We start from the raw sequence: 13,463 nt of genomic DNA, 5'->3' as shown, positions 1-13,463 counted from the left end.
GGTTCCACTCCATCCATGTCAGATGTTATTAAGAAACAGATTTCGATACACAATTCTCCACCTCGTAAAACTCCCCAAAGTTGGCGCATTTTTACCCTGTTAAAGTACCTCAACTTTCGCTCCAGTATATCGTATATGTATGTATTCTTCATTGATTTGTCCACTTCCTCTCTCTAGTCAAACGTCTCGTAGCGTTGTTTTCTTACCGAAGGCTTTATTGTTGATGAAAGTCATGTGCAGTTGTCGTAGGCCTACTCACTCTAGACAAGTCACTTTGGACAGGAACATCTGCTAAAATGTAAGACCTGCAGGTTTAGCCACCTGAAAACCTTCAACCTACACACTTAATTAACATACTGGACACTGGTTAATGCATATTATATCTGGTAAATGGTAAATGGACTGCCCTTATATAGCGCTTTTCCACCTTAGCGGCACTCAAAGCGCTTTACAATGGCCTCTCATTCACCCATTCACACACCAATGGCGGCAGCTAACCTGCTCATTGGGAGCAATTTGGGGTTAGGTGTCTTGCTCAAGGACACTTCGACATGTGGACAGTCAGAGCTGGGATTCGAACCGCTGACCCTTCGATCATTGAACGACCCACACTTCCAACTGAGCTACAGCCACCCAACAAGTGGTAACACTTTACCTTAAGTGTACATGAATTACTATGCAATTAGGTGTAGTACACATAGTAAGGTCTGGTAAGTAACTGTAATTACATAGTGAATAAAGCACATTTAAAGTGTTACCTGACATTTACTGCCAACCGCCCTTTTATGGTCTCAGAGGAAGAAAGTGGTGAAAATGGATTATAATGTAGGTTGTAGACCTCTGTGGAACGCTGACCATGATAAGTGGACACATTCATCAAATCCAAGCAACAAACTCACATGATGTGACAAATATGAAGATAGAATTAAGTTATAGTTTGGAGTTCTAGGTGTGTGTGTGTGTGTGTGTGTGTGTGTGTGTGTGTGTGTGTGTGTGTGTGTGTGTGCGCGCTTGTGCGTGTCAGCGCATGTGAGGGTCCCATGACTCATCGCTCTTACAGAGCCAAACCAAAGAGCCGAAAATGACCTTGGCACAACAAGGGAAGTTTCCTCATAAACTGGCCTTGTAAATCACCCAGGACAAACACACGTGGGTGTCTCTCTACACAGGCCTGAGCTGAGCCGCTACTCCACATGTGGTCCCTCAGTCCCGCCATGCTGGACACTCTGACCCGAAACCCTCTCTCTCGCTAACGCAGACCTGGACCTGCTGATGTCATCTTCCTCTGAGACCATATAAGGGCGGAGATTCCTGTTACTGTGGTCCAGATATTCACATCCATTGGTTGAATCGGATGTAAATGACTTGTGGTGTCTTGGTGCCCAGCATGTGACGTCAGGGAGACGTTCAGATCATGTCTTAATAACGTCCGTCGGTCCAGAACCCCATTTGTACGTCTGCTGGACCCCTCAATATTCAAACGTCTGGCTTGGACCCCTCTAAGACGTCTCTGGACGTGCAGAACAGGTTCAATATCTGAACGTCTAAAAGAATGTTCATTCTGCCCCCTAATTGGATGTCTTTTGGACGTCCGAAAAAGACATGTAAAAGACGTCTTTTAGACGTGTTTTTGCTCAGTGGGTGGGTTTGATGGTTGTAATAGCTTCATGGACTGGAGGCGCTGTTAATTTGTCAACACACATCAGATTGTTTAAGATATATCAAGGGTGTGTTATGTGTGTGTTGACTTGAATCTTCAGGAGATGGTTGAAGAGGAAATCATGAATGTGTGTGTCTCAGAGTATATGCTGTGTGTTTGTGGAAGTGTGTTTAAAGATGTCTTTGGGTTTGTGCTATGTTAAATCTTTTGAATGTGTGTGTGTGTGCGTGTGTGTGCATGTGCGCGTACGTGCGTGTGTCACAACACCTACCTGCAGAAGACACCCATGCCCTCCAGCAAGTAGCACTGTCCTCCGTTGAAGCAGTAGCTGGGCGCCAGCGTGTTGCAGGGGGAGCTGCAGGTACCGTTCTGCCTCACATAGCCCAGAGGGCAGCCGCCACTCCCGTCGGCGCCGTCCACGGGCGGGGCCGGGGGGCCGTCGGGAGGGGAGACCTCCCCGCCGGGAACAGCCGGAACTGGGTTGAAGGAGCTGGGGCCCGGGACCCTGGGTCTGGAGCGGGCGGGGGGGCCGGCGGAAAGTTTGAGGTCGTCGCCATCGTAGGTGTCGGTGGTGGTTCCGTAGGCGTACTCGTCCGCCGTGGGCGACACGCCGTCCTCGTAGGGGGTGAGGTAGTCGTAGTTGTCAGGCATGGCCCAGGAGGTGGGGTCGCCGCCCTGGAGCTCGTGGGCCAATGAGGACGGAGAGGGCGGGGCCAGGTCCAGGGCGCGGCCGCGGGAGGCGTGGTCGAAGAAGTCCACCGTCAGGACGTCTGGGTGAGAGGGGTTGGCGGGGGAGGTGGTGGAGGAGACGAGGCGGTCCAGGTCGAGGACGCGGTCCAGGTCCTTGGCGTTGAGCCAGGGTGGCTCGGTGTGCCGGACGCGCTCTTCCTCCTCCTCCTCCTCCTCTTCCTCGGTTTCCTGGCCGTGAGTGTTGCTGGGCAACAGGAGCTCGGTCTCAGCGGAATCGGGGCTGAGCTGGGGTGGGGCGGCCACGCCTTCCTCCCCCGCCGGCTCCGCCCCTTCTCCCAGCATGCCGCTACCCTGCTCTTGCTCCCCGGCCCGGGGGATACGCCCTGCCCGCTGGGTCACCGTGACGACGGGGCTAGACGAGCCACTGACCCCTGTAACCACGTCAACGTCGTTGACCTTGGCCGGACCCTCCTCCTCGCTGGCCAGAGATGTCACGTTGGGTGTGTTGTCAAACTCAGTAGCGTTGGCCCCCACAGTCTCCCCTGCAAACAAACAGGAGCAAACATGTTGTCATTGGTCACGTGACACGTATCAAATCCGCAAACAGCGTTCAGTCATCAGACTCTCTTCAATGTGTCTCCTACGCTTAATTTCAGAAGCACGACAGTGAAGCCCCAATGACCACACTCCCATGTTACTCTGAGGGCAGTTTTTCCTGGTCAGCTCAAAGGAAAAAGGACCGGCCCCTTGACTAAACCAGTAACAACCAACCGATCCAATTGATGACCTAACAGGCATCAACTCCGATCAAGTCTGAGTCTCTAATCCACACAAGGTCAGCTGCGCCAGTGAATGACCTAACAGGCAGTGACTCAAGCGAAGTCCCCGTTCGTTGGGCGTTGGACTGAACCTTCGAAGCACACTAACCGTGTCTGGCGTTAACCTTCCAAAGCCCATTGACTATGTGTGGCGTTAACCCTGAAGCTATACTGCAAAACTAATTAAACCAAGACGCAACTGTGGCCGTATATTTTATCCTCTGGTCAATTACTTCAGACAAGAGTGGTTCACTGATTCCCCTCAGAAGCAGCTTTGGCCAGACCCCCTATATGGATTAAGGGTAATAATTTACTAATGTACTTGAATGGCAAGGAGCTGGGATTACAGATTGGGAGGCTGGGATTTATGGTCTGTGGGGGGTTCTCTCTGGAGGGGGGAGGGGGGGGGGTGTAACCAATCTGGGACAGGAACTTAACTTCTTTTATATTTATTTATAAGCACCATTTGTCCTTCTGGTTGATGGACACGTGACTTCACAGGGAGGAACTAGTACCAAAATACACTTAGTATAAGATTAATTTAATAGAGACTGTTTTTACATTATCATGGAAAACTAATACCACATTTGTGCTAATACCAAGAAAATACCATGACAATCTTTTATATCTTCAGTCTTAACTGAAGTACAGTCTCACTGATGAGGTGATGTGTGGGTTCAGCATGGTGTCCAAGAAAAACACCCACACCCTTATTGTGAAAGACCCAAATCTCACGAGCGATGGTATTACAATTACAGAAACACTGTTGCACAAACTCAACCATGTAACTTCTCAACTTCTCAGCTGAAAACACACAGGAGAGTTAGAGGTCTAATTATACTGGTCAGTTAGAGGTATATTCATACTGGTCAGTTAGAGGTATATTCATGAAGGACAGTTAGAGGTCTATTCATACTGGACAGTTAGAGGTATATTCATACTGGTCAGTTAGAGGTATATTCATACTGGACAGTTAGAGGTATATTCATACTGGTCAGTTAGAGGTATATTCATACTGGACAGTATTCCCACACTCTAACAAAAGGGAAAAAATTGAAAAACCCTCCAGTTAGGACCGTTTTCAGCACAGTAAGGTTCTGTTTAAACCCCATGGTTCTATATACCATAAAACCCAATATGGTTCTATAAAGCACCATATGGACTTGAAAAGGGCTCAATCTGGATCAAATTCAATCGTTTTTTCAGACTGTTTTCCTATTGTTAGAAATGGTTATAGCAGCCTGTTGTTTTCAGAGTGTAGCATACTGTAGGAGTGTAGCATACTTCATTGAGCATGTAAAGATAGTCCAGTAATGTCAGATGAAGTGTGAGAGTAGCTTCCAGGTGGAGACTCAGTTCTGCCTCAGTCATCTCAACTGGGGCTTCCTGAAAGAGAGCCGGGGTGACTTGGGGCAAATCCATACAGCAGGGACACTCTCCACACAGCTGCTAAAGACATCAACTGAGCAGGCCAGCCTCTGCCAAAACCACATTCACTCCGACACGGACACACACACACACACACACACACACACACACACACACACACAGACAGACATAAAAAGATTTACTATGACGTACACTCACACATACAAACAAACACACACACACACACACACACACACACACACAATTGCTCTTAATTAGGTATAATGATGCACATACACACACATAAAAAATGTAAACAAATACACACACACACACGCACGCACACACACTTTAAGACACAATCAGACCCTCCCTCATTAAGTGAGGAGTTTTCTGGCCAGCTAGCAGGCTATCTTCCAAGCTAGCTGTCTTTATCTGAGCTCCCCTGGGTGGCCTACTAAGCAGACAGCGCTAACGCTAATGAGGCAGTGTAGTGGCTCTCCTAGATCTATCTGCTCAGCACTAACAGTCACTCTGACAGATGCGCTTCATGTCTGAAGACCGCTGAAGCGTAGAGACAAACATGATTTCTCCGTTTATAATCAATTGAGTACTGTTTGTTATTTTTTAACTATCCTAATAATGTTGGATATGGTTCAGTACCTCTGCACAGCATAATATGGCATATGGCAATTCAAAGTTTTTTTGTAAGGTTTGGCTTACAATATATACAATAAATATAATACAATATAAAATAATACAATACAACAAACTTGACAAGAAGACAAGTCTCTGACTTGGAAGTTTAAAGTGTAGCACTGTCTGAACATTATGTTATGTCCAAAATATGCCATCAAAGCCATCACTTCTGGAGAACAAAAAAAAATCTTCAAAGGTATCTTACTGATGCACTTAGGCTTGGGTGAGTTTCAATTAAAAATGTCTGTTTTTTTTTCACACAACCAGCCTTGTTAGTCTAATTGGATTAACAAGGAGCCTTTAGAAGAGCTGCTAATTGAGCTGCACGGCCCCCACTGACTGGATACCACGACACAGAGAGGGAACCAGATTTCTCCCACCAACACACGGTCCCTTATCCCAGCATGTTATCATCTGACCAGAGGCAGAAATAGAGGCTTTCGATTCAATAAGGATAATTGAAGTAATCCTTTCAGCTGTGGTTACAGAGCCCTCTGCTGAGAGTCACAGAGGGCATGCCCAAACATGTCTCGGTTTGGGGCAATGAGACGGGAATTACAGCAGTAACACGCTGGGACACTTTGCTGTTTCACTTTTTCCGTTGTCAGTCTTTCCATAAGATTGAATCTCAAAAACGTCAATTTTGAACTGTCGATGTTTCAAATTGGTCAGTCACATTTTGTTCTAAAACTACTTTAAAAACCATCTTGGCTGTTGTATGTGAACCCGGGTTTGAGACTTCCTAGCCTGTTAGTGTGGTCCGAGCGGGCATTGGTTGGCACTGCCGTGCTGCGTCCGGGTCAGGTCAGGACAGACCGGTCTAGACCTGCTCTCCCCGGGCTCGGCTGCCTCTGATCATCTTTGGCCCAGAACACAGGAAGCTCACGGGCACTGCCAGCAGCCCCGGCCCCGGCCTCAGCCCCGGCCTCAGCCTCAGCCCCAATGAGGTCCACTCCTGAGAGGGGACAAAGGGAGTCTTTGTCTTCTGTCCCATTCTCAGACGGGACGGTCAGACTGTATTAGATAAGAGGACCCCTCGTCCTCAAAGAGGGGTGAAGGTGTGAAGGGAGAGTCTAGATGATGGGGTTATATTTGTGTGTGTGTGTGTGTATGTGTGTGTGTGTGTGTGTGTGTGTGTGTGTGTGTGTGTGTGAGTGTGTGTGTTGGGCAGGGGGTGTAGAGGTGGGATTGTGTGTGTGTGTGTGTGTGTGTGTGTGTGTGTGTGTGTGTGTGTGTGTGTGTGTGTGTGTGTGTGGTTAATTGGGGTAGCTTCCAGCTCCTGCGGAGGAGAGCGTGGGTGGCGGTAATGAGAGGTGTTGAGCGTTGCCAGGGGCGATGGAGGTTAGTGAGGCTAACGTTGGCTAGCCGCCGGGTTGCGCCTTTTGTTTCCTGGTTACTTTGGGATGCGGCCGGGGACACCGAGAGACCACAGATTATGACAGGCTGTGACAGGCAGTAAGGAGAACAGTGATTGGTTGTGACAGTTGTAGCACCCCCTCCTTCCAGAAATAGTCTGCTGCCCCAGACTGGAGGTAAAAGGGTGAAAACTTGAGTTGCGGGGGGGTACATCCGTACATTTCCCATTTTTATTTATAACACATTAGCCTTTTAATCCTTTTTTTTATTTTTTATTTTTTTATTAGGCCAAACTTCTCGTTTTACTGTGCTTCTTTTTATATGCGAGTTCTAGGTGCGCCGTCAAACAAGTCAAATTCCTGGTATGTGTATACTTGGTTAGTGTGTGAAAATGTGGTTAGGGTTAGTGTACTTGGCAAATGAACCAAATTCTGTTTCTTATTGTGATCGCTGGATGATAACAGTTGTGTCTGTGAATCAACAGAGCGTGGGGTAGAGAGGCAGCAGGGGTTGTGTCATCACACATCACATCACAATGTGTTCTGGAACCTTCCTTCTAGTGAAACAGAACAGGTGGGACCTGGAGGGGGAGAGGTGGAGAGAGAGAGAGAGAGAGAGAGAGAGAGAGAGAGACAGAGAGAGAGATAGAGAGAGAGAGAGAGAGAGAGAGAGAGAGAGAGGGTGAGAGTGAGAGAGGGGATGATTGGTTGGTTTCCTGTGTGTACGTCTAAACAAATACTCCTTTCCGTTGATTTTGCATTCAGCTTCAAATAATCAACCCGCAAGATAAACACACACACACATGTGCACACACACACACACTAGCCCATCATAATTAATGCAATATCTTTTCATCTTTGCTCAATACGCTCTCATTAATATGATGCGAGTGTAAATACACACATCTGCACTCAGAACCATTGATTTCCTCCTCTCTCTCTCTCTCCATCTCTTTCTCCCTCTCCCCTTCTCTGTCTCCCTATCTCTCTCCATGTCTCCCTGTCTCCTTCTCTCTCTCTCTCTCTCTCTCTTTCTCCCTCTCTCTCTCCCCCCCCTCTCTCTTTCTCTCTCATCTCTTCATCATCCTTTCATTTCTGTGCTCAACAGGTGGCAGACTGGAGAAGGGATGTGTTGCCATGGGAACGAGATTGCCCTCACTATGCAGTGAATTGATGCACCGTTACTAACAGAATGAGTCTGCATCATTCACACACACGCGCACGCACGCACACACACACATACACACACATACACACACAGTGCAATATATGCACTGCCACACAAATGCACACATTTAAAATATACATTTTTGTGTGAAAAATATGTTTGTCTTCAGGTTGAATTGGGGCTATAGTGGTGGGGATGTGTGTTTTATATAAATCTCTGTGTGTGTGTGTGTGTGTGTGTGTGTGTGTGTGTGTGTGTGTGTGTGTGTGTGTGTGTGTGTGTGAGTGTGCTTTCCTGCATGGGTGTGCAGGTTCCCGTGTGCAGTACAGTATGTGCGCCTCTATGTGCCAGAGTGTGTGTGTGTGTGTGTGTGTGCGCATCGACGCCAAAGAGCTGTGAGAGCTCAGCAGATTCAGACTGCTCCATTAAGCATAGCCCATGTACACACACACACACATGCACACACACACACACACACACACACACTCTGGCACATAGAGGCGCACATACTGTACTGCACACACAAGCTGTGTACCTTCCCCCTTTTAGCTCTGATTGTTTTAAGTGATTAGACTCATTAAAAATCAAGGATGTGGGAGGGGGGGGGGGGGGGGGGTCGATCAACTCAGCCTCTCAAAGGTGTCCCTAGTGGAAGAGAGATCCTATAGGCCGAATTAATCCAGCCAACAGCAATCTCATTACAGCATTTTATCTTTCTTCCTCTCGTCGGGTGTTTGTGCAGAGGGCTGTAGAGGGGGGGGGTGGAGGGGGGGGGGGGGGGGGGGTGGAGGGTGGAGGATGTGGCGGGGGGGGGAGGCGGGGGGGGGATGCTAATATGACATGACTGGGTGAAGGAAGCGCAGAAATGAGGCTTCGTGATGTGAAGCGCTCACGGAGGAGGCGCCGCTCGCCTTTGCGGTGGAGGAGGAGGAGGAGGAGGAGGAGCGACGCGCCGAGGATGGATGTGAACTCGATGACACGCCGGGAGGAGGCGCAGGTGCACATGCACACACACACAGTCACACACACACACAGACACAGACACAGTCACACACACACACACACACACACACACACACTCACAGACAGTCACACACACACACACACACACACACACAGACATTCACTCACACACACACACACACACACACACACACAGACAGACAGTCACACAGAGTCACATACACACAGAGACAGTCACACACAGTCAGATACACACAAATACATGCTATAAGTACATTTTTTGTGCCAGGGAACAACCAAAACATTTCTGAAACACATTTTAAGCTCGGAAGTAAAATAATATCCTCCGGACAATTCCAGACCTGTTGTGTGTCTTTGAAACCACCTTCCAGAACATCTGGGACAGGATCTGTGCCACAAAACCAAGCTCCATGTTCTACCTTCTATGTTTAGTAAGCACTACATCACGCACACCTGCACTAACACACCTGCCAAGGGTGAAAAAAGAGTTCCTCTCCTACACACACACACTATAAATCCAGAGTGGCTTCCAGGGATGGGTGTGTTTTTAGGTTCAGAACACCCGTGTGTTCAGTAGGGATGGAACAGGAAGGACAGCAGACCGGGTCGATCCAATAGACACCGACACTAATGGAGCTCTGCAGTCAAGCAGGGGCAGGGAGGGGCAGGGAGGGGCAGGTTGTCACAGCTGGCCCAGGGACACATGGGATTCTCTAGCACTTGTTCTTAGATGGTCCAAGATGCGGGGCGATTGTGCAATTAAAGGGGCATTTCGCCTGAATATAAAACCTTCAGAGCTCATATGAGGTTCTAGATAAGTCAATATCTGTTAGAGTCGGGAAAAGGTAAGCACCCCATCTGTGTCTTGTCTATTTTGTTTGTCAGTCTCGTATTAATGTTTTCAGCAAGGTGTTATATTTCCCCAGTATGTCGTTAAAGGTCCAGGAAGAACAATCCCACTTTTATGAGCTCAAACGTGTTGTTTTTTCCCTTAACTGCTCTAAAAAGGCTGGAGGATTTGGCTTGAAGATTAACACACTGCACATCAAAGATAATCTGTCAGCAGCAGATGTGTGTCAGCAGGCCAGAGAGGAGCGAAAGAAAGAGAGAGAGATAGAGACACACACACACCACTAGCCCCACACACTCCAAGGTGGGGGAAGGGCAGGGCACGCAGCTACAGACTACATGTACCAGGCATAAGGCCAAAGAATATTGCAAATGGCGACCAAGAAAAGGCTCATTGAATACTGAGTGCCCAATGGCAGCCTTTTGTCACTGCTGGAGGCCCCATTCCCAGTATTCAGTGTGTGGGACTGACTGTGGCTCCTTCAGCCTACTGGTGATGATGGAAGACATACGAGGGGGGGGGGGTCGCCATCTCGCAGAATCTCTGCAGCACCTGTGCGTAAAATGTGTGTAAGATCATCCATACGATGGCCATCGTTTTAGCAGCGGTCGTCTTCTTTACCGGTTGGACAGTGGCGCACCGACTCGCACTGGCGACGCGTCGGCAACATTGGAAGCTGAAGAGTCAGACTAGACAGACGTTCTATGGAAGGTAGAGCGCAGCGTGGGCGCGCATCCCTATCTGGTCCCTATCTGGATAGATGTAGGCTATCTACCCGAATAGCCTACCAGGTACCAGTTTATTCCATGTAGCCTACTGGTTCAGGTCATCATCCACCCAGCACCCAGTAGGAATGGTCAAATGGAGCCTCGATCTAACCGCAATGGCGACCAATTGCGGGTGGTGGTGGTGGGTGACCAGATTAACGCCATTATGCTATAGGCTATTCATTTTATCCGGCGGGTGATCATGCGTTAATATCACAGTTGTAACCCTGTGCAATGATTTGAGACACTGAGGAGAGAGCAAGGCTTTGGTGTCTTTTATGTTTACGCGTTTTCCATAACGCCTAGGCGCGGTGTATCAGAATGTCCGTTCAGATGGGTTCATGCATTATTCATCAGGGAGGCCGGCAGTAATCCTGCCTTTGTGCTGCTGGGCTCCATCATTGCCATAGTGACAGAGGCAGCCTCGGGGGAGCGGGCTTACTGCATCGGCTCGCCACAATTACCCCCTAACACGGATACCCAGAGTGGGTCAATGTTGAGAGCGATCGTGAAACACGGCTCTCCAAAAACCAATCTGGCCACTCAATTTGCAACCTAAAGCCTCGGAGGTGATCCTCGAATGTAGAATACGGGGCTGCAATATAGCTAAATCCATGCAAATTATGCAAAATTGACACGATTCTGACCACCGCGTCTCTATAAAAGACTCATAGCCCTTTGTGTGTGTTGAGTGTTTAGTTGCTTCCATTATCATTTGACTTAACAGTGTCATGGCATTGCAAAAGAAGATGAAATATCACATTTTCGCCTGAAAAAGAACGAATTGCGGTCTAATTTCTTACCATGTACAAGCAGCGGTATCAAGTGTAGAGCTAAGAGACATGACAGCATCAGTAGCCTCCAGCATCCCGTGCAAAACCTCGTCTGCTTCCCGTGCATGCTTGCGTTCAATAATACACCTAAAAACCGGGTGAAAATCCCACTTTAAATTAATTGTTCAAAATTGTAATAATCCGAATATATTGATTGGCGTTCCCTCTTGTCCACGTTTAGACTCCAGCCTCCCCGCGCTTCTCCATAGCCGCTTCTTCTCGAGTAGCCTATAGTCTGCCGGTATTTACTTCACCCGCTTCTTCAATTAAACCCGCTTCATTCGCTTAAGGGTCCATTGCCAGCAGATAACGGTGAGACAGACACCTCTCGCGCCCACGGGCAGACGGTCCGTACTTGGGTTCGAGTCGAGCGCAAGGGGACTCTGGTTGTTTTTGATTAGTGGATGGCACTTAACCATGTGCAACGCTGAAAACGCTCAGTGGAATGTGATTTGATCTGCACCGCTCACAGTCTGGGAAGGGAAAAGGGACGGCTGGCTGCCCCCCTCACGCGACCCCTCCCCCCGATCCTTTTCCCAAGGATTTTTTCCTCCCCTTTCAATAATTTGCTATTCAAGACTATTGAGTCTTACGAGTGTGCACCGGCGGTAGGGCGCAGTATGGCTCTTAAACAAGATTTATCAAGGGAGACGGGTTTTGTTTAGAAAAGCGTGCGTGTAGCTTACATCTGTGTGCGTTTGTATGCGCGTGTGCATGCGCATTAGGCGTGCGTGTGCGCGTGCGTCACATTTGGACAATTTCTCCTTGAGAAAGATGGATGATGCCCATGCTTTTGAAAATGAAGTTCAAATACAGTTTATTGGAATCTGGGCTCTGCTCACGGCAGACTCCGTGCGTGGGTCATCTGCCATGTAGCAGTCGGATGAGAGGGATTAAGAGTAATGTGGTGTTTAATACTGTAAAAACAACGTGCTTCCGTTAATGGTGTGATGAGACAGAGAAACAAACAATAGGGGAGGGGAGGGGCGGGGGCGTGAGAGACACTCCTCGGGAGGCCGGGATGAATGCTGGAGGGGTCGGGGTAATGGCGGTGGGGGTGGCGGGGTAATGGCGGTGGGGGTGGTAGGGTAATGGCGATGGGGGTGGCGGGGTAGTGGCGGTGGGGGTGGCGTATTCTTCCAAACAAGACCTATAGAGAGAGAGGAGAGGGGGCCCGGCAACAGGCTTCTAGTGTGTGTGTGTGTGTGTGTGTGTGTGTGTGTTAAGATGTAGAGTGTGTAAGAACTAAATGATGTTCTAGCAGCTTGGGATAGGGCTGAATTAGAAGCAGGATTACATGAGGCCTGGTCTACAGCTCGTCCTGCTCACTCCCCTTGAATCCCCCCATGTCTACTTCACACACAGCCCGCTGTGGAAAATGGCCGTCCGTCCCCTGTACACTAAGGTCCCGTCCACACGTCCACAAATATTTATGAAAACAGACTTTTTTCTCTGTGTTTTGGCCTCCCGTCAGCACGTACACGGAGGTCACTGGTCACTGCAAACGGATCTTTTTGAGGACGCCTTCCAAGGTGGAGATCTCTAAAAACTCTGAGGTATGCGAGGTCCAAAGTAGGACTACGCAGCAAACGTTGCTTCTGGACCAGAAAGCCTTTTTATCTACGTCCTTTTCCATGTCATGTGGACGGTGAGGGGGGGGGGGGGGGGGGGGGTGTTAGAAATATCCGTGTCCGTGTGGATGTGGCCTAAACCATTTTACCACAGCACCTGCACCCCTAATATTCAATCTCTTCTCTGTGTGTGTGAGAGAGAGAGAGAGAGAGAGAGAGAGAGAGATAGGGAGAGATAAAGTGCCTGAAGCAAAGCCCTTTGTGGGGTAGCAGATAGAGGACTGATGATGGCCACTTCACTGCTCTGGCCTGCAGTAACCAGACACACATCACATAATGCTCCCTCTCTCCCTCACACACACACACACACGCACACACACACACACACACACTGAACTGAACCTGCCCTTGGACTGGGTGTGAGTCAGGTTGATAAGTTGAATGGCTGAAGGCTACCCTAACACACACATACACACACACACACACACACACACACACACACACACACACACACACACACACACACACTGGGCTATGACTATCATGTCAGCCGTAGCTAGTTCTGTTGTTGTTCCAGCCTAGGCAGAACACGGGGCCAGCAAACAACCCAGGGATTATCCAGTACCATCCTGCTACTCCCCAAAATATGACACCCCCCCCACCTGGAGGGAACCATGACTCTAAGGCCACACACACACAC

The 13,463-nt window shown here is 48.8% G+C and overlaps 1 protein-coding gene across 1 annotated transcript in view; it reads right to left on the bottom strand.

The window, feature by feature from the left end:
• Positions 1-11,259, bottom strand: part of cspg5a (chondroitin sulfate proteoglycan 5a) — a gene marked incomplete at both ends in the record, with an annotated part of 35,868 nt that extends 24,609 nt beyond the window's left edge. Inside the window, 2 exons of the mRNA XM_084441597.1 lie at positions 1,932-2,892; positions 11,163-11,259. Coding sequence (XP_084297723.1) covers positions 1,932-2,892; positions 11,163-11,259 — 1,058 coding nt within the window. The remainder of the gene's footprint in view (positions 1-1,931; positions 2,893-11,162) is intronic.
• Between the last annotated feature and the right edge of the window lie 2,204 nt (positions 11,260-13,463).

Source organism: Borostomias antarcticus (assembly GCF_949987555.1).
Source record: "Borostomias antarcticus genome assembly, chromosome: 8".
NCBI lineage: Eukaryota > Metazoa > Chordata > Actinopteri > Stomiiformes > Stomiidae > Borostomias > Borostomias antarcticus.
This window is presented reverse-complemented; position numbering and strand designations above follow the sequence as displayed.